Consider the following 21,828-nt stretch of genomic DNA (forward strand, 5'->3'; position numbering starts at 1 on the left):
CATGGTACTGAATTTGGATGATCAGCAATGATCATATTGAATGGTGGATAGGCTTAAAGGGCCAGATGGCCTACTCCTGCTCCTATTTCTAAGTTTAGTATCTCGACAGGCATATGTCATATGTAAATGTGGTCAAGTATCGCAGCAGCACAAGTGTAAAACTGGCCAAAGATAGAAAGCAGAAGTTTTTCAAACTAGAGGATGGTATAACTGATATTTCCCCAGGGGCCAGTATTAGGACAAGGGCTGTTTTGACATTTATGATCTGGAAATGGGTATAATTGTAAAATTTGAAGATAATATGAAATGCAAAATTATAAAGACAATGAGTAAGAAACATCAGGAATGCATGCACTGGTGAAATGCACATAGTTGGTGAAAATTAACACACAGAATTATGTAAAGATTAAATTTAATAGGAAGGCTGAGAGAGGCAATATGCACCCAATTATATAATTTAGGAGATGCTGAGCACAGCATGTAAACAAATCTTTGGCAGCAGCAAGACAGGTTGATGTAGCTACTTAAAAAAGGGCACATAGGCATTAAATATGCACAAGAAAGAGGAAGTTATGCTAAATCTTTATAAAAGATAGGTTACACCTCAAATGGTTATTGTATTTAGTTCTGAGCACCATGCTTGGAGAAGGATTTAAAGCCTCTGTAAAGGCTGCAGAGAGATTTACTGGAATGGTTTCATTCATTCATGCTCGTCTGTAGAGATTAGAGGAATTGACCTTCCTTAGACAAAAGATTAAGAACAAATTTGATCAAGGTGTACAAAAATATTTTGGCAGACTAATAAGGAAAAATTGTTTCCAGTAGTTATTAATCAGAGAAGACAAAACTGAAGAGATTGGCAAAAGAAACAGGGAAAGAATTTTTGTTTTCTCTCAAAGCTTGTTGTGATCGAGTGCTCTGTGTGATAGGGTGGTAGAGATAATTTAGTGGTAAAGAGAACTAGATAAAGACTTGAAGAGTTAGTAAGCATTGAGCTTTGATGAAAGATCAGGGGAATAAAATTGGTAAGGTCAAAGAGCTGGCATTGGAATGATAGGCCAAAGGGCCTTTTCGTGTTTCATTCTTTGAGTTTGAAGATATTTTGGATGCTACAAAGGTTCAGCTTTTAAACTGTGCACTTTTCTTTTAGAATCAGAAAACCCTTAAGTAGGAACAAGTGAAAGATTTTAATGTCTGGCTCCACTGTATAGAACAAGTGCAACAGTATTATTGACACTACTTCAGAAACCAAGTTTCTATATTATCATTTCATTCAAAAGTGTTATTCAACTTGTGATATGTCTCCAACAGTCACCTATTGTCCATAAAGCTCTCCTTGCCTCTCCACCAAGCTTTCTCAAGGATTTGTACAGGTCAGAAAGGTACTTATAAATCCAGTGGACCTTCCAGGAGACGAATTCTCCTACACTAGGATGAAACTCCAGTGCAGTACAAGTCTTGAAATAATATTGTTCTCACACAAACTATCATCATGATCTGAGTAACAATGCCACCTCAGTGGCAATTAATGCCTATTCAGGACCAGCTTTCTGCTGCTAGTCACTTCTCAGTCCCTGTGGCTGCCACATTTCTTGCATTTCATGCATGACTATATTTCAGAAGTACTTAATTCGATGTAAAGTACTAAGGGATGTTTGGAGGTTGTAAAGGCATTATATAATGCAAGTATTTATTTTCTTTGTATCTGAAGAAACCTAGGAGAATGTGTTCAGAGATGTACCCATTCCTTCACACTTTAATTTCCAGCTTTCCAATGTTGGGTATATTTCATTCTATTTAAAGTTGTCTTTTATTTCTTGTTAAGCATAAACATTACAAACATTTAAAGGTTTTTATCCATTTCAAATCAATGTTGGAACTCTATTTCGATCTATTTTCTAGCTATCCCCACAATTGGAGCTGAAAACAGAGCTCCAATATTGCTGATTTTTCATTAACATAGTTTCCAATGTTCAAAGATTGAAATGCTTTCAACTCATAGATCTGTAATCTAAACTCTGATACCATGCCTGATTTTACAGATTAAGGCATCACACCACGGTATACAGAGTATCTTCCAAAAGTGCAATAAGAAAACAAAAACAAGCAAACCATAACTTCTGCAAAGGAAACAAAAGGCTGAAATTTACTTATCCTTTAGTGTGTCTTTCAGAAATGTTTTGAAAGCACTTTTTACAATTAATTACTTGGAAACACTGTAACACTAATGCAGCTACTTCACACATTCAACCCTAACCCTGAATTAAATGAGTTGAATGTCTTGTTGTTGTTTTAAAATTATGCTTCCTTTATCACTACATGAATGTTAAAAAAATTAAAACAAATTATTCATTTCTGATATAAATTAACAAATAGTTTCTGTTCACAATGAGAAAACATTGCCATTCAACTGTCCTTGATGAATGTTTATAAAAATCATTTTACATATCACATTGTCCAGTCTCTATCTATTACTTTTTACTTCTTTTAGCATCCAACAAAATACAATCATGGACTTATTCTATAATATTTTGTACCAACACATTACCTTTGCATACACCCATCTCAAACAGCACTCATTCCATTACAAAGCTCATTTCATTGTGTAGTCATAAAGCAATTGCTTTGGAAAACCATCTGCTTTAAGCTCAGCTGGGCTTCTAAACAATGCATCTGCTAAATCAAATCCATCTGTAAAATTAGGGATCAAAATGGGACTACTTCATTGTGTTTTCCTTGCAATGAAATATTCTGTACAGATTTTATCCCCCATACCTTTATATGTACTGTAGCAGGTTTTCAGTGGTATTTTACAATTATATTTGACCTTGCCTGTCCAAAAAGCAATGCAATTTCATTCATTCTTACCAACATCCCCCTCCACACCCCACCCCCACATTGTATCTCTATTAAACATGGAAAATCCATACAAAATTATTTTACTTATAACTGCAAAACAAATCAGCCTATAAAATACTGGTACTACCACTTATAATTTTAATATTTCCTGATGATTCTAGTTTTCTAGCTTTAAAATGCAAAGTATAAAAAGGCTATATTTAATTCTTCAGAACAATACCTCCAGTTCCAGCCATTAGGGACTGAGTAGTTCCTCTGTTCTGTCCCCATTTGTTTTGATATTCTGCCAGTTCACAATAAAGTACCATTTGAGGTTTGCATCTGACAGTACTTAAAGGTTAAGCTATAAAAACAAAATAATTTGGGCCGGATACCCAGTTTCCTTGTTTTACTTTCCAATATACAACTTTAAAGGCACCAGGAATAGTTTAGTTGTTAGCACCCTCGTTTGTGAAGGTTGTTTCATTGTGAACTCAACTATTATCAATAATTTATTGATTTTTTAAAAAATGTGCATTTTATAAAGGCATAATTTTAAAATAAATTAACAGGCTACTCACGTAATAAGGTTAGGGTTAAATGTACAAAAATAACTACCATTTTTGATTACATAACAATTACTGCTTTTCAAAGTAAATGTAAAAACAATGTGATTTTGAACACTTCTAAAAGGCATAAGGGATAAGCAGTTATGTCTTATTTTCCTTTGAAGAAGTCATGGTTTGCATATCCTATTCAAGAGCCTTGAGCACGAAGTCTAGCCTGACATTCCAGTGTAGCTGAGAGTGTCCTATATAGTCAGAGGTGTTGCCTGGAGATTAGATTTCACGCTTGACTTTGGTGTGTTAAACATATGCTGCATGTAGCACTAATGCCTAATTGGATCTACACAAAAGATGCATGAAATTGGCTCAAAAAGTGTTTAAAAATAGCACTGTGCTAAAAATAGGAGTTGAATACAAAGCTCCCAGCTACCATACTGATTACTGTGAAGGAGATGAGGTGGCAAAAGAACACTGCTCATTGAAGTCCAGAACATCTGCCACAGATTTGATGTGGAAGGGCCATGGCCATCTTTCAAGGCCTCAATTTATTATGGCAAAGAAAGAAAGATATGGTGTGCAACTTGTAATAATAATAGATACCCATGGGTGTTGGAGAATGGGGTTAATGGTTGGCCAAAGATCATTAGCTTGTAGGGGGTGTTAGAAAAACTGGGGATGGAGGATTCAAAGGGCAGTAGTTTAATTAAAGATAACCTCCTCAACTTTGATTCCTATAGTACTGCCTGAAGCATTGTTTAGGGACCCCTCCTTTAAAGCTTACTGCTACAGCAACACAACATTGAAATGTAGTTTGGCTGAGAGTTCCCCTCAATGGACTATATAGACTGACTTCTAGCAATGCTCTAAAACAAGCATTTTATTACAAATGAATGACATTGCATCCATACCTAACATAAATACATCAATGACACAAGTACAATTCATGACAGGAATTACCCAGTCAAATTTGGAAAGTGACACAAATCAACCTGGAAACCAAAGTAATCATGTTCAACTTTGGGGGGGGGATATTAATTTTCATATACTAAACCAATGGAAAAAAGTCCCAAACATTTTCAAAAACAGAGCAAGAGAAACCAACATCAATCAGAAGGACAGGAGAGGGGACAAGAGGCCAAGGAGCTTGGATTTTAAAAGGTTTTCTTTAGTATTCACTCTCAGGGTACATCTTCCTATCAAAGTCACAATGTATTAACCATCCCAATTTGACCGTGAGGAAATTGTGATGAGACCCTTGAATTGTCACGCTCCATTAAAGTATTTCTGTTAGATCTTTTTGTTTGGTTATCATTGTCTCTAAAGAATCGTTGCCTTTTATATCAAGAGGACTATCGGGTGGGAGGGTGATTGATCAGAATATCAGTAAAAGAACAAGACTGCTTGATATGATTTACTATTTATATGTAACATGTTGTTCTGTATTGACTTTTGCAACTTTTTAACTAAACCACAGAAGTATGCAGCATATTAAGCAAATAGTTTTTCAGACTAAGATTCATACAATCTTAGAACCACAATAGAAGCAGTTGGTTAACATTGACTGAAGTTTCTCTTTCAAACTGATCCATGCAGTGATTATTTTAGTCGTATAGGATCCTTCATGTTCCCAGTTGTCCTAAACCAATGACAATTACTTCAGCCTCAGAATCATGCCATAATATATATTTATATTTGAAAACTCAGACTATACTCAACAAATAGAGACAAACACTGTCATTTTACAGTACTTTCACATACAGAAATATGGCAGTTACATTCCACAGCTTGCAAAATAAGTACTAGTTTCAGTGGGGGGGACATTGGTAAATAGAACTGAAAGGCCTTAATTGAGGTGAAAGGCAATAAAAGCACAATCCAAAGCCAAGAGGGGAGTAGCTGATTAGACGTATGTTAATGGGAGTTCCAAAGAGCATATGGATATTGGTTAAAGAGCACTATCCAGTATTAGAGAGGTGTGACAGGAAGCAGTCAGTTTCAGAAAGGTTAAGAAGGAGACATATAGATGGAGATGATTCAGCTGAGCTGGAGTGCAACATGGAGTGATCTGAAAAGCACTTTAACAGTTCTCACCACCAATTAGTTGAGTAATCAGAATTTGACACGAGGTAGTATCAGGAAATCTGCCTGTGAATTAGGAAAAAAATTTTAATTATGGAATCCCACTGGTTGTACTTAGTAACACACAAAAAACTAGGCTCTATCTAATCTTTCTGTTCTGTAATGTGAAACAGTTTTCAAACAAGAAGTTGGACTCCATGGCATCATTTCTCAGCACTATACAATCCAAAATAGATTTTAATCCAGAGTTGATCACTGCCAAACATTTCCAAGTGAACTTGCTCCATTTGTGAAACTGGACTGTATTCTTCCAGTGCCTTGAGATGTCTGCTGTAGGTAGTCCAGGTCTCAGAAGCATAAAGGCAGCGAGTATCACTGCCACCCGGTAGATGCGAGTTTTGTGTCAGAGGTCTTGAGGTCCTGCTAGCACATTGAATGAATTTCATCACTGATGTCTTTCTTTGGCAAGGGGTGGCTCCTGATATATGGGAGTTGGTCCAGGGACAAACTCTAAACTTTTAGTGTCAGAGGATAGTGTGGTGTAGCTTGATGGAAAACTGTGTCTTGCTGATATTGAGTGCAAGGTCCATCCTCTCGTATGCCTTTGTGAATAAGTCAATAATGGCTTGGAGTGGCCTCCAAACACAGATGTTGTCTTCATACTGGAGCATTAGTACTGAGATTTGGGTGAACTTGGTTCTGGAGTGTAGTCACCACAGGTTGAAAGTTTTCCATTAGTTCGTAACAAACTCTGTGAGAAGTTTGTTGGCGGCAAAGTGCAATATTATGGCAAGAAAGATGGTGAAGCAACTCAGGACAATGACGCCGACTTGTTTGATGTTGGTCTTCACCGAAATTGGTTCTATTGTAGAACAGATGGTTAGGATCGGGTCCTGCATGCCATTTATGTTATGATTCTAACAAAACCGGAGTAAATTTAGATCATGAAATTCAGAGACAAAACACTGGTAATTGATTTACAAGTTCTGGTAACTTGCCTAACTCATTACCTTTGGCTGCCAAACATTGATTGGCATCCAATAGGCTTATGCATATTTGTAATCAGTTCTAAATTAGGCAATTTAAATTTTGTATAGTCAAGAAATCTTTGGTGGTCAAGAGGGATAGTTCCCTGTAACTCTGAAGCGGATCATGTAGCTAGCTGCAAAGGCCAAGCTAACTGCTGCCAAAGAATTTCACCAGTAAAGCTATCTCAATAGAGGTAAACATACATGCAGCAGAGCTTTAGTTTTAACATTTTTCAAGATTTGCTTCCCCAACAATGATACCAATACCTAAGAGACAAATTTAAAAATTGTAAACTTTTCACATACTTTAATCAAGAGAATATTTTAAATGAAATGATAAATGAGATAAAAATTAATACGAAAATGTATCAATGTTTTGGAATTTACAAGCAATCCACCAGCTGTCCCTCCAGTTCTATGACTTTCCACAGAAACATAAGTAAACTACTTTATTACAGTAGAAATAACATAATAAAGAGGCTTGATCTGAGCTACTGTATTATTCACAATATAGAACTGAGAATTTGACTATAACTTCAACAGCTGTCGCCACCAATTAGTTGAATAATCGGAATGTGACACAAGGAGGTAGTATTTGAAAATCTGTGAATTAGGAAACAACTTAATTATAGAATCCTGCTGGTTGTACTTAGTAAGGCACTAAACAAACTATAAACATCATTTATATCCACAAATCTTAGTCTGCATCCAAATCTATCCTATTTTTATAAAATAGATGCTTCTAGAGTTGGCCACTTCGTACCCTGCACTTTTTGTTTGTTCAAATGCTGCACAGGTTGCATTTTAAAAAGTATTTATTAAAAATGACTGCATGTATACTTTACAAATTTAAGCATAAAAATAAAAGCAGTGCTGAGATGATTTGAAATATTTCCTTACTGTAGCCCAATAAAAGGACATGTTCATTTGAAAGCACATTGCAGGAATAAAGCTGTCAATTACCTATGAATTGCATAAAGAACTTTTATCCTACACTTGTATTTTCTGTACAAAATTGGACAATTGTACCACACGATCAAGGAAACATTTGATATGTACATTCTTCACATTTACGTTTACAACACCATTCAGATGCAATTCTATGAACCCAGAGCTTCAAACCAGTTGACAATGGATCTGAACTGTTTGATTAAAAATGAATTTGCTTGGTCAATTCTGACTTTGTAAATGACACACTGGCAAGTTTAAGCAAGCACTATTTTAGACTTCCCAAACCAAAATCAAACCATGAGCAATAGGAATGGGTAATTGCAAAAGTCCAAGGGCTGCTTTGTTTTTAAGGAACATGAATTGAAAACTAATTTATTTAACAAGGAATGCCTCCATATTAAAAAATAGGAATAAATTGGATAAAAATGGACAGATTTTTAAAACAAACTTTTGATGTTAATGTTACATTTAAGCCTTTTCTAGAAATCAAGACGAGATTCATTCAAAACTAGACATTCATTGTTAACACAGATGTTTTTGTCATTAAAAAATTTTTTTTTTAAATCTCCAAACTATCATATGGTGTGCAGCAATGTAAATACGATAATGCCCCAATCTTATTTTGTAGTCCTTGTTCTTTCTTGAAGGAAGGAAACATTATGCAGTGCTTTCTATTGAATGCAAACATTTGCCGATTGCTTCAGTGAATCTGAGATTGAAGGAACTTCAGTTATTCCTGTAGAAGAAGCTCAAGATAATGACTAACTTCCTTCTTGTCGACAGTCTTTCATACTTTATGTTGGGCAATTCTGAACTATTTTAGAGTGTCTTGGTGATGTGAAACAATGGAAAACTATTCTGGAAAAACCTGGTGCCCATACACGTTCAACACAGTTTTCCCTGTGGAGTATACTCTGGGTCCTCAATGGTAATATTTGAAATAGGTTTCTTATTTCCACTGAATTTCATTTCAACTGCCCATTTAAAGAATGTCCTCCATTATGAGTTTGTATTTGAAGGACAGTTTGACAATGATTGATAGAAATACTCTTTTCCACCCTCTTCAGCAGTTGCATAACCTATTTCTTCAGGCCTTCTTGGTAATTTTACTCCTCCAACCTCTGTCCTCCTGATCCTCGATAAGTTGATCCACTGCTAGCTCCTGCAATAGGACGTTTGTCTGTGGCAATGTAAGCAAGAAATTAGAAAACATTAACACATGGATGTGTGGAATAATAAAAGACAATTTGCATCACAGCCTATTTTCGTCCACTGGGAAATTTAATTATAGAGATATTTCTTTTTTTTAAATCTCCCCAATAAGCACACATGGGAAAGGTCCATACGGCCAGAAATACCCAAATTAAATTATTGGGTTGAAGAAGCAGATTGGGATTCAGCCCACCTGCTGTAAGGGAAAGCAAACACAGTACTTAACAGATTGATGGATTCTGTTTATTACTGATGCCTTTGCATTCTAGGGGGAGAGGAAAGGAGATACTTGAAGGCTTTAGTGAGGTTGAGTGCTATCCCATCTATTTCTCTTGCTCCGTTAAACAGGTTGCATTGTTCGCATGCCTAACTTCAGACTCCTGAAATTGACACAGTTCTGTCATGGGAAAGATTACCAGATGGGCAGAAGGAAAGATTCAAGGATGTGTTCAAAACTTCCTTGAGAAGGTACAATATCCTCTCTGACTCCTGGAAATCTCTGAACCATGACTGCTCAAAGTGGTAAAGTAGTATTTTGGATGGTATTGAGGACCCATGCAATAGTAGGACACAGAAGCCCTGCATAAATGGTGGACAGATTGTTGGGGATGTGAAATGATACCAAGAAGTTCAAATAGTGCTGGGGGTTTGGAAAGGATCTAATAAGCCATGAAGACATTGGAACAGAGGGGAAGTGGCATAATCACCAAGAATGAAAAATTAAAGTAACAACTTTGAGAAAAATCAGTGTCCCAGACTCTGAGGCAGCAGCAGATAATTTTGGACCTTCAACTAATGTCAAAATAGACCTCAAACACTAAAGCAGGTCTTAACTAGAGGATTGAAGCTGTGCCTTACATTGGCTAGTATACATGGTAACATTTCGTATAGGCCATCAAGCACTCTACTGTGACTGACATCACTGCACATGCACAGTGGTAACTGTGTGCATATGCACCATACAACAGAGATCTTGAAACAAATGTTCAGAACTGTATTGCTCACGTGTGAAGTACATGTATGGGTTTTTTTTGATAAAAATCATTCATATAATAGATAAAAGTGCTGAGCTATGCAAGAGAATTCCTAGCTACTGATTTTCGTATTTCTTTGTAATTTTATTATACTTGCTGTTTGACTTAAAACTCTCACTGCTCTTCTTGCATTCAGTTACTTCGACATTTAAATAAAGGAACAAAGATTGTTCCCATGATATCTATCGAGTAGGAAATGCCAAGCCCATTATCCAGCCTTACACAAACTAACTAGAATTTCAAAACCATAAGTTTTACCTGTATTTTTTTTATTGTTAATAACTTAATCCACATTTTATACATTGTTATTCCTCCATAATTGTAGTTTTATTTTGTATTCATACATAGCTTTTTTCACACAAATTTTAAAATTTTTAATAAAAAAAATCTAGACCAGAATAACCAATTGGAATAAAAACAAGGTCAGGGCAAACAATAGACAAATATATGAAATGAAGTTCAGTTTAAATATAGTTGAACTAAAGGTAATGACAATAAGTCATGAGGTTGGTGTTCCATGGATGAATACAGAGCACAGACATGCAATTTCTTTTGAAAGGTCATCAACCTGTAATATTAATTTCTCACTCCATAGGTGTTGCCTGTCCTACTGAATATTTCTAGCATTTTCTGTTTTTATTTCAGATTACCAGCATCAGAGGTACTTTGCCTCAAGGCAAAAAAGATTGAGGAAGATGATAAATAAGCACAGATAGAACAGAAACAAAAATTCAAACCAAAATTTAAAGGTCTTTGTCCACTGAGAAATGGTTGAAAGCTGTTGTATATTGGAGCAAATACTGCTACAACTTTTATAATGTTGAAAATGTTTGAAAACCTTTGGCAAGGCTAGATTGGAGGGCAACCAGAGAGAGAGAAGTCTGACAAAATAAATTAAAATGAAACTTAATGTGGGATTATAAAACTGTCTATGGACAAATTATGGATTAATGTAACAACTAGTTGATCATTACAACAGCAACATAAACACATTGTGATACACACAAGGACAATGGCCTGGAATTTCTACAGCCGCTCCCAGGTCACATGGTAGGCAATCAGCAAAACCCTTGGCTGAACACAGACATTAGAGCTGTCTTCTGGAAGAAGACCAGTTTCTTTGTGATTATGGCCTGTGTAAAGGCAGCAAGGTATATATTTTGAGTACCATCCTATGGCACAGATTTTTCTTGTACTGATATGACAGTAAGTTATAAAAATGTTGGGCTTCTACTTTGATGTAAACTTTTAAACAAATACAATTTGAAAAATTCAAACACATTTCCTCCTAAAAACACAAATATTTCAATCTTGTTTCTTACCTCCTGGTGCAATTGGATGCATTAATCTGTTCATCTGGACATTCCAGTGTTTAACATGTGAGCTTGCTTGGCGTAATTTTCGTTGTGCAGCCTATAAAAGGAAAGATATTGTTAGAAAATCAAAGTTCATAGCAGTTCCATTAACCAATAAGCAGAAAATTGCTAGTGAAATCCCCAAATAGATTCTCAGATTAAGTTTAAAACACTTATTTTGCTGAAATGCATTTATCATTGCATTATTGCCTGAAGGGAAGTAACCAACATTTCATTAAAAGGAAAGCACTCTGTTGATACTAATATATTCTGATGCAGAAAGATGTGCAAGGTGTAGCCCACTTGAATTTCCAGAACAACACAAAACAACCCAGAAATGGTCATTGTCATGTTTCATTAAAGTGTTTCATCAATTGCATGGTGCTTAACAGCACAGTACTACATAACTGAATATCTGAGCCATTGTCTTCTTGATAGCAATGAAAGCTAACAGTTCCTCAGTTTTTAAGATACTAAAAACTCATTGGATTTCAGAATCTTTGTCATAAACTGATGAGCTTGGAATACCAGATCAATCTGCCTTGCACATTTAGCAAAGAACTAAGTGGTGCAGGATACCAACTATAAGTCTCAATGAATCTTAATTTAATCAATGGCCAAGTAGTCACAGAAACTAATATGCATGGTTTAAATAGCAACAGAAAATGCTGGAAAACACTTGGTAGGTCAGGCAGTACCAGTGTAAAGTATTAAAGGCTCCGATATTTATAGAGAAATGGAGGAAAGATGGTAATGATGGGCAAGCAAGGGACTGGAGAGCAACAGATGGACTGAAAATCTATGAATAGGCTGGGATGGTCCAGGGCTGATATGCTGGCATATTTAATTGCAAGACCTCCATTATTTCCCTCTGCTTCCCACCATGCTGACAGCAAGACAGGGAAAAAGTCAGGGTTCAATGCTTAACCTCAAGATTTTAGAGTCAATAATCTTTCACCCAAAGGGCTGAAACAGCATATTTCTCTTTTTACTTGAGCTGGTGAAAGTTTTTATAGTATTTTCAGATTTTATTTGTTTTCCAGCACTTGCAATATCATGCTTTTTAAATAGTTCTTCATCTGTACTAGTTGGTTCCAAAATGGTGACTAGTCCTAGAATATGATACATTATAAGCAGACACCCATTGCCCAAATCAGTTCTCAGCTGGAGAACATGGAACCAGATTTTGAGGCTGTAAAGACAGCAAAACCGTCAGCATTTGCTCCCATTAGACTTAGAACCAACACCTAATCAGCAAATTCTAGAGAGTGCATGTGCAGTTAAATACAGAAACCTAGAAGCAGCTGGCAATGATTCCCTGCCCTCCTACATGATGTGTTATTCAGCAACCTTCAGAAATTTGCAATCCGAGTGGGAATAGAAACAAAAATGTTGGAAATACTCAGTAGGTTGGGCAGCTTGTGTGTAGGGAGAAACGGAATTAATGTTTTGGGTTGTTAACCTTCCATTAGAAATCAAACACGTTTTAAGTTGCAGAGAAGGAAGAGTGAAAAGAACAAAGGGAATATCCGAGATATGATGACCAAGAAAGACTGTATGATATGAATGGTAATGGTGCTAGTTTAAACAACATACTTTCTCTTATTTTGGAATTAAATCTCAGCAACGTGCTCCAATTTTGAGTTCTGCAACATATTAACAATAATTGTACATTCTACTTCTTACTGTGTGTTTGAGAATTCAAGGTGATAGCTTATTGTTATCACTGTTGCTGGATACCAAGGAACCTCAAGCCAATGCCTAACATTAAGTAACATCAGACAAGAGGATATTTGACTGCTAGATCTTTGAGGCAACTTTCTAAGACACCTGTACATATGCCAATGATTTGGTGCTAATCATAAAATCCATTCAATTATCTTTGAACAACATTTTAAACTTTCAATCAGCATCTAGATTCAAATGTTATTCATTAATAATTCTCAATAAAACAAAAAACACTTTTTCTGCAGAACATTTGCATTCAGGAAATGTGCAACACCATACAGACCATTGATTACTTTTGTCTCCTCGTTCAATGTTATTTTGGATCTTGATGCTTTTGGATTTGCAAGACATTTAATAAAACACCATATAATAAACTTGTTATTAAGATTTATTCCAGGGGCTGCAAAGAGATGGTGGCAATATTGACATTAAATTGGCTAACTGACAGGAAACAGTAGTTGGTGGATATTCCTCTCCCCCCTCCCCCAAAGTGGAGGGAAGTGTACCGTGGAGATCCCTGGGGGCTAGTACTAGGTCACTACTTAATACCTGTTAATGATTTGCATCAACAGGACATAATTTCCAAGTTTGTAAATTACACAAAAATTGAAGTCAGGTGAACTGTGAGGAGGATTGCAATAGACTTAGAGAGGATATATAAGAACTGGTGGAAGGATGGAGGGAAATGTAGCAGATGAAATTACAGTATATGCAGGAAAAAATGTAATTTTACATTGTGTTAGAAGTAGAGGGTACAATTTTAAAATGGGTCCAGAAGCTGAGAGATCTGGTATTGTATGCACATAAATCCTTAACCTTCTGAAGGCAGGTTGAGGAAGTCGTTAATAAAGCATATGGAATCCTGCGCTTGAAATACAGAACTGCAGAGTACAAGAGTAAGTAATGATGAATCATAATCAATACTGGTTTGGCCATAACTGGAGTATTATGTCCAGTTCTGGGAATGAAGAAGCTGGGGTCCTTCTTGAAACAGAGTAAGCTGTGACAGGATCTGATAGGAGGTACTTAAAAACTATGAATGCCAAGAGGAATGGTCCCCTTTGGTGTAAGGGTCAAGAACTAGAAGACAAAGAATGAAGATGATTGGCAAAACTACCAAATGTGACACAAGGAAAACCCTTTTTATGCAGAAAGTGGTTAGATTCTGGAATGCATTGCCAGGGTAGTAGCGGAGACAGATTTAATTAAGACATTGAAAGGGAATTGGATGACTAACTGAAATGAGAAAAAATGGAGGGCTTTGGGGGAGTGGAATTATCTGGTTTGCTAATAGAGCTGCGATGGGTGAAAAGGCCAAATGGTCTCCTTCTGTGCTGTAGCCGTTCTGTAACTATGAAATATGTTATGATTACAGAATTCAATAAATTTGAAATAGATGAACACAATATGCAATGAAAATCATGTTAATTTTTTTCTCTCCATTTTTATATACTATTATCAGACATTGTCCATCAATTTAGAAAGTATTGCTTTCACTTGTGACAATACATCACTACATGGTGTGATTTAACTAACAAACTAGATATTAGCCCCTTGTTAATCTCATGAACCGTGACCATTGTTCGAGTCCTGAAATACACCTACCATCACATCCTGGTCTGCTCTCTGCCTGTTGACCCGCACTTCCTCCAGTTGTTTCTGAGCCTCCTCTAAAATCCTGGATTTATTTTCCATCTCTTGCTTTAACTCTTGCTTTTCTCTCTGGGTTTTTATAATTAGCTCTTCCTGCTCTTCCTTGAGCTGCATGAGTTCTTTCATCTTCTCTTCCTCCTCAGACAGCAATCTAATACAAAACAAACCATTGATGTCATCAGTTCAGAAGCACACTTTCGAGCTGACTTGATGTATACAAAAAAATCTGGCAAGTTCGTCTGCAGTTGTGTTTGGTCACTCAAGTACACAATATGAGAACTGGAATTGAAACAGGACATCAAAGCAGTGAGAACATCTTGAGGCAGCCCTTCCATTGCTCTACTATTGCTGTCCACTAGCCCCCATGCCATGCTTTGTTCCAGCATGGCTCCAAGTGCCATCTTCAGTAGGGCAGAGTAAAACTTGGGCACCATCTCAGCTTAAAGACAGCCTACTGAATTCACAAGAAGGCTTTGAGCTGGAGAGGCACACAAGCTGTCGACATTACTGGTTGTGAATATCTTTAACCTGTGAAAGCATTCAATAATACTTTGGATCTGTCAAGAAGATAAAAGTATATTTTTTTAAATACATTTCAAATATACTCATACACTAAAAATCAATTTAAAATGCTGAAAGCAATCAAATAATGAAATAAGTTCCATTTCTCTTCTTCCAGAAGCCAAGTCAACCCATTCAAATGAATAGGACTGCACCAGGTTAAACCACACGCAGTCTGAGTGGGTAAACTTCCCTGCATAAGAACTGACAAACCCTGAGAAGACTGCTGCTCTGAAGGAGGGATGCAATATCTTAGCAACACAGGCAGCAGGGTAAAACAAAATGCCTCTGTCAATACAGTAAAATGTGGATAATTTCTGGCAGTAGCGGTGGTGCTGAGACAAAAGATCTTGTCTACAAACATAAATCATAGTTGCCCAACCTATCGGCAATTTCAAAACCATTCAATGCATTTAAATTTCTGCCTCAAAAGGTGACCAGTTATTATTAGGGGTTTGGCTAATACAATACCAAACTACCAAGTGATGAATTTTCAAATCGCATATTAATTTTTTTTAATGGGTGTATACATCTCACACACTGACAAGGTTAAAAGTCCATTCACTCCCATAGTTTGTATTTTCTTGATAAATTAGCTGTATTCTTGAAAACAACCAAGCCCTAAAACAGCTGCACTGACATTTAGTTCCATAACACTGAAGGATCCTGAACAGTTTGTCTCAGCGGAGCAATTAACTGTGCAGTGCAGAAATGCAAATCACCACATTTGGTTTAGTTTAGAAAATGTAATTCCATATAATTTCTAATGTTCTAAAAAAAAGTCTAGGTGGTATTTTATGTCAGTGCACTATTTTTTTCCTCTCACCAGAAACATTTGCAGTGATTTATAGTGACTTATACTAAAACGAAATTTAAAAACATATTTGAATCAACAATACATTCTTACACTTCCCTTTCCAAACTGAATGCTGCTTTTGTATTTTCATTAAACTCATAACATAATTAGACATTTATCAACATTCTAAAATGTGCTGTTGAATTAACCCATTAAACTCTGCAAAAAAGATTATGCAGATTAGTCGAGCTTTAGTTTACTTGAGAAATTCAAAATATTTAAAGTGTGGTTACATTAAAGGCTGAAGTACATTGATGAATAATTGCTTAACTGGACAGAGAAAGCCCCAAAGAAACAGCAGGTTGATCTTTTCAACACGGTAAGAAAAGTTACAGGAAGTATACTGATTTAAGCAGATTATGGAAACACTAACAATAATATGCATTTGTCTTGAAATGTTAATCATGAAGCATCACTGTTAGAATCCAGTTTTGTTTTTTTTCAAATAATAACTAAAAGTTATGTTTCTTTCATGTACTTCCTCACTCAGCAGATTGAACATGTGGATCTTACTATCAAATGGAATGATCAACGGTAATATCATAGACACACTTAAGGGGAAACTGCATAAACATTTGAGAGAGAATAGATGATAGTGAGATGAAGTGAACAGAGGTGCAGCAGGAGAGTCTGTGGCGAATAGTTTTGCTTCTGTTCTAAAAATTTTGTTTAATATTTAAATAGCAAATAAAAGAAAATGCATCTTCCTATTACACAGGATTTCATACTCACTACAAATGTGGATTTGAAGAATCAATGTCCAAGTGTACAGTGAATTTTATGGTTCTACATCGGGCCCTGTAAGTTGATGCATTTTGCTGGCGCCATGTTTATTTAACATTGCAACTGCAAGAAGTCATACAGTAACATCACTGCTGACATGTTAGTGCATGCAAAGCAATGTCAACAGTGTTAGTGATCCAGCCAGTTTCAGTAAATTAACAGAAGCACATGCTTGTGAGGGCCAACTAATTTAAGAATATTCAGGAAGTGTGATGTCTCAACCTACACGTTGGTGACCACTATATGCTCAGGACCTTTGCATTCTCCAGAATTCTCCACCATGATTAATAGCATTAACATCAAACAATTAAATACTGATTTTTCTTGAGATGTTTATTAAATTGAGAAAATTGGGTGAAGGCCAAGAACATAATTATGGATGGGCATTTTCAACAAAAGAAAATTCAAAGTAGTAATTAAGTGGTGCTAGGCTTGAGTTTTGCAAGCCCAAAGCTTAGGGGAGGAGTGAGTGAAGTCTTTTCGACAGAGGAAACTTGAAAGTCTGAGTAGCCTATGGTACTCATGGTTTTAAATTTATTTCTTTTCTCTTTAAGATTCAAGATCGTAACTAGCATGTTAGTCAGTACAAAGGAATCATAAATTAATCAAGTATCAATTCTATTCCTTAGTATTTGGATCATGTACATACAGTGGCATGCAAAAGTTTGGGCACCCTGGGTCAAAATTTCTGTTACTGAGAATAACTAAGCGAGTAAAAGATGACCTGATTTCCAAAAGGCATAAAGTTAAAAATGACACATTTCTTTAATATTTTAAGCAAGATTATTTCTATCTTTTACAATTTCAAAATAACAAAAAGGAAAAGGGCCCGAAGCAAAAGTTCGGGCACCCTGCATGGTCAGTACTTAGTACCCCCTTTGGCAAGTATCACAGCTTGTAAACACTTTCTGTAGCCAGCTAAGAGTCTTTCAATTCTTGTTTGGGGGATTTTCGCCCATTCTTCCTTGCAAAAGGCTTCTAGTTCTGTGAGATTCTTGGGCTGTCTTGCATGCACTGCTCTTTTGAGGTCTATCCACAGATTTTCGATGATTTTATAGGTCGGGGGACTGTGAGGGCCATGGCAAAACCTTCAGCTTATGCCTCTTGAGGTAGTCCATTGTGGATTTTGAGGTGTTTAGGATCGTTATCCTGTTGTAGAAGCCATCCTCTTTTCATCTTCAGCTTTTTTTTTACAGACGGTGTGATGTTTGCTTCCAGAACTTGCTGATACTTAATTGAATTCATTCTTCCCTCTACCAGTGAAATGTTCCCTGTGCCACTGGCTGCAACACAAGCCCAAGCATGATCAATCTCATCCCCATGCTTAACAGTTGAGAGGTGTTCTTTTCATGAAATTCTTCACCCTTTTTTCTCCAAACATACCTTTGCTCATTGCAGCCAAAATGTTCTAATTTAACTTCACCAGTCCACCGGACTTGTTTCCATAATGCATCAGGCTTGTTTATATGTTCCTTTGCAAACTTCTGACGCTGAATTTTGTGGTGAGGACGCAGGTAAGGTTTTCTTCTGATGACTCTTCCATGAAGGTCATACTTGTGCGGGTGTCGCTGCACAGTAGAACGGTGCACCACCACTCCAGACTCTGCTAAATCTTCCCGAAGGTCTTTTGCAGTCAAACTGGGGGTTTGATTTGCCTTTCTAGCAATCCTACGAGCAGTTCTCTCGGAAAGTTTTCTTGGTCTTCCAGACCTCAACTTGACCTCCACTGTTCCTGTTAACTGCCATTTCTTAATTACATTACGAACTGAGGAAACGGCTACCTAAAAACGCTTTTCTATCTTCTTATAGCCTTCTCCTGCTTTGTGGGCATCATTTATTTTAATTTTCAGAGTGCTAGGCAGCTGCTTAGAGGAGCCCATGGCTGCTGATTATTGGGACAAGGTTTGAGGAGTCAGGGTATTTATAAAGCTTTGAAATTTGCATCACCTGACCTTTCCTAATGATGACTGTGAACAAGCCATAGCCCTAATAAGCTAATGAAGGTCTGAGACCTTGGTAAAAGTTATCTGAAAGCTCAAATCCCTTGGGGTGCCCAAACTTTTGCATGGTGCTCCTTTCCTTTTTTTCACTCTAAAATTGTACAAAACAAAAATAATACACTAATCTTGCTTAAAATGTTGAAAAGAATGTTTCATCTTTAACTTTATGACTTTTGGAGATCAGTTCATCTTCTACTCACTTAACTATTCACAGTAACAGAAATTCTGAACAGGGGTGCCCAAACTTTTGCATGCCACTGTATATACAAATTTACAAATTAAGAGTAGGTCACTTGACCCTTTGAGCCTCTCAGCTAATTCAATGGGGTCATGACTGATCTGATTGCAATCACATTCTCAAAAAAACCTTTCACTCCTTGCTTATCAAAAATCTATCAACAAATATTCAAAGGCTCTGCTTCCACCACCCTGTGAGGAAGAGTGTTTCAAAGCATTGCAACACTTGTAGAAAAAAAAATCCCTATCTGAAATGGAAGAACCCTTATGTTTAATCAATGACTCCTATTTCTAAGTTCTTCAACAAGAGGAATCATCCTCTCCACATTCACTGAAACAAATCTACTCTCACTTTTCTCACTTCCAAGATCAATCAATCAAATCGCTACTCACTGTTCCAAACTCCAGTTGACACAGGCCTAGCCTGTTCAACCTTCCCTCTTAAGACAACCTATACATTCTGTGTACGTCTGGCAAACTTCTCTCAACGGCTTGTAAAGCTTCCTTAAATAAGATGACCAATACACAGTACTCCGTTTGTGGTTTCACCACTAACCTTTGTCACTGAAGCATAAAATCCCTACTTTTTATTCAATTCTGCTAGCAATAAATTATAACAATCTGTTAGCTTTCGTATTTACTTGCTGTACCTGCTGCTTGTCATATATATTAACAATTTAGATGAGAATGGAGGTGGTATGATTGGTAAGTTTGTGGATGGATCCAAAATTGGTGGTGTGGTGGACAGTGAAGAAGATCATCTAAGGTTACAACAGGATCTAGATCAACTGGGAAAGTGGGCAAAGGAATTTAACTCAGACAAGTGTGAAGTGATGCATTTTGGGAAGTTAAGCCAGGGCAGGACTTGCACAGTAAATGACAGGGCCCTGGGGAGTGTTGTAGAACAGAGAGACCTATGGGTACAAGTGCATAGTTCCCTGAAAGTGGCGACACGAGTAGACAAAGTGGTGAAGAAGAGGTACAGCATGCTTGCCTTCATCGGATGGGGCATTAAGTACAAGAATTGGGATGTCATGTTACAGCTGTGTAGGATGTTGGTGAGACACCTGGAATATCGTGTGCAGTTCTGGTTGCCATAATATAGGAAGGGTGTGATTAAAAGATTTAATCACACCTAGAGAGGGTGCAGAAAAGATTTGCAAGGATGTTAGGACTGGAGGGCTCGAGTTATGAGGAGAGACTGGATAGGCTAGACTGTTTTCCTGTTTTCCCTGGAGTGAAGGAGGCTGAGTGGTGACCTTACAGATGTTTATAGAATCATGACAGGCAAAAGATAAGGTGGATTGTCACAGTTTTTCTTCTCAGGGTAGGGGAGTCTAAAATTAGAAGGCATAGCTTTAAGGAAAGATTTAAAAGGGACCTGAGGGGCAGTAGTTTCACACACACAGTGGTGGATATATGGAACGGGCTGCCAGAGGAAGTGGTATAGGTGGGTACAATTACAGGTTCACAGATAGGAAAGGTTTAGAGGGATATGGACCAAATGCAGGCAAATGGGACTGGCTCAGAAAGGCGCCTTGGTCAGCATGGACAAGTTGGACCTAAGGTCCTGTTTCCCTGTTGTATAACTAACAACTCTATATTAGCCTTTTGTATGCACTAGGACACCCAGGTCTCTCTGCATTTCAGAGCTCTGCAATCTTTCAATTTAGAAAATATGCTTTTGTATTTTTCTGCCAAAATGGACAATTTTACACTTTTCCACATTATACTCCATTTGCCAGACCTTTACCCAATCACTTAACTTTATCAATATCCCTTTGTAGCCTCCTTATGCCCAACTTACTTTCCTGCCTATCATTAGGTCATCAACAAATTTAGCAACCATACTTTCGGTCCCTTCATCCAACTCATTTTTTCAACATCTTGCAGAAAGCTGAGGCTCCAGCATCAACCCCTCTGTGGCATACAACCCATTTATGCCCATCTCTATTTACTGTTAGCCAGCCAATCTTCTATCCAAACTACTGTGTTACCTTGTACACAATGAGCTTTTATCTTCCACAATAACCTTTTCAAATGTCTTCTGGAAATCCAAGTGTAATTCATCCACTGTTTCCCCCAACATCCTTTATCCACAGCATTTTACTTCTTCAATGCACTCCAATTAATTGGTAAAACATGACTTCCCTTCATAAAACCACATTGGCCTTGCCTGATTACATTGATTTTTTTTCTAAGTGCCCCACCATGATGTCTTTAATAACAGTTTTCAAATTTTCCCTTGGACAGTTAACTGGTCTGCAGATTGCTGCTTTCCAATGTAGTAGTTAAATTCATAGATAGCTTTTGTTCCAGCATTAAGTACATCTGTAATGTCTTCTTACCTAGTCTGTGCATATCTCTTTGCTTCCTCTTCCTGCCGAGCAGTTACTTCAGCACAAAGAGCCTCTTCTAGTCGTTTCTGCATATCCTCTAGTTCACAAATCCGTTTTTTCTGACGTTCAGCCTCTGCCTCCTTTAATTCCATCTCTGCTTGCATGCTGGCTCGAGCCTGAAGAAGAAAATCAGTTATTAAATGACTCAACTAGCAAAAATTGCATGTAGCTCTGGGTTACTGGTTCTTTCAAATGAGATCCTATCCAAATTATCAAACCTGACAGATGGGATGGAAGTTGCCCTAGCATTAACAGTAATCTCAATCATGTCCCTGACACCATTTACTCAAAATTGTCAACCCAAAATTGAGCACTATTTCACTCAGGCAAGTGTCTGGGAGGTTGATGCAGAAAGTGAAAAAGTATCACATAGGCACTTTTCTAAGGCAGGGTCTGAGTAACATTATGGAGGAATGATGTTCTCCAGCAATACTCCTATTCCTATGCCATGGTGCTGACATGGGATACGTGACAAAATCTGTTCCATTCCCTGCAAATAAAACCTTTCATCTCAATCAACCCAAACTAAGATTACAAACAACAATAAA

General features: G+C 37.1%; 1 protein-coding gene across 2 annotated transcripts in view; it reads right to left on the reverse strand.

Annotated features, from left to right (window-relative positions):
• Positions 1-5,019: 5,019 nt before the first annotated feature.
• LOC127580969 (differentially expressed in FDCP 6 homolog) overlaps positions 5,020-21,828 on the reverse strand; it is a 115,515-nt gene continuing 98,706 nt past the window's right edge. Inside the window, exons 9-12 of one of the 2 annotated variants that reach the window (XM_052034977.1) lie at positions 21,230-21,396; positions 14,397-14,595; positions 11,031-11,121; positions 5,020-8,642 (exon numbers count right to left, since the gene is read on the reverse strand). In XM_052034977.1, the coding sequence (XP_051890937.1) occupies positions 8,569-8,642; positions 11,031-11,121; positions 14,397-14,595; positions 21,230-21,396 (531 nt within the window). In that variant the 3' untranslated portion in view covers positions 5,020-8,568. The remainder of the gene's footprint in view (positions 8,643-11,030; positions 11,122-14,396; positions 14,596-21,229; positions 21,397-21,828) is intronic. The other variant, XM_052034976.1, reaches the window with a different exon arrangement.

Source organism: Pristis pectinata, chromosome 20, assembly GCF_009764475.1.
Source record: "Pristis pectinata isolate sPriPec2 chromosome 20, sPriPec2.1.pri, whole genome shotgun sequence".
Classification (NCBI taxonomy): domain Eukaryota; kingdom Metazoa; phylum Chordata; class Chondrichthyes; order Rhinopristiformes; family Pristidae; genus Pristis; species Pristis pectinata.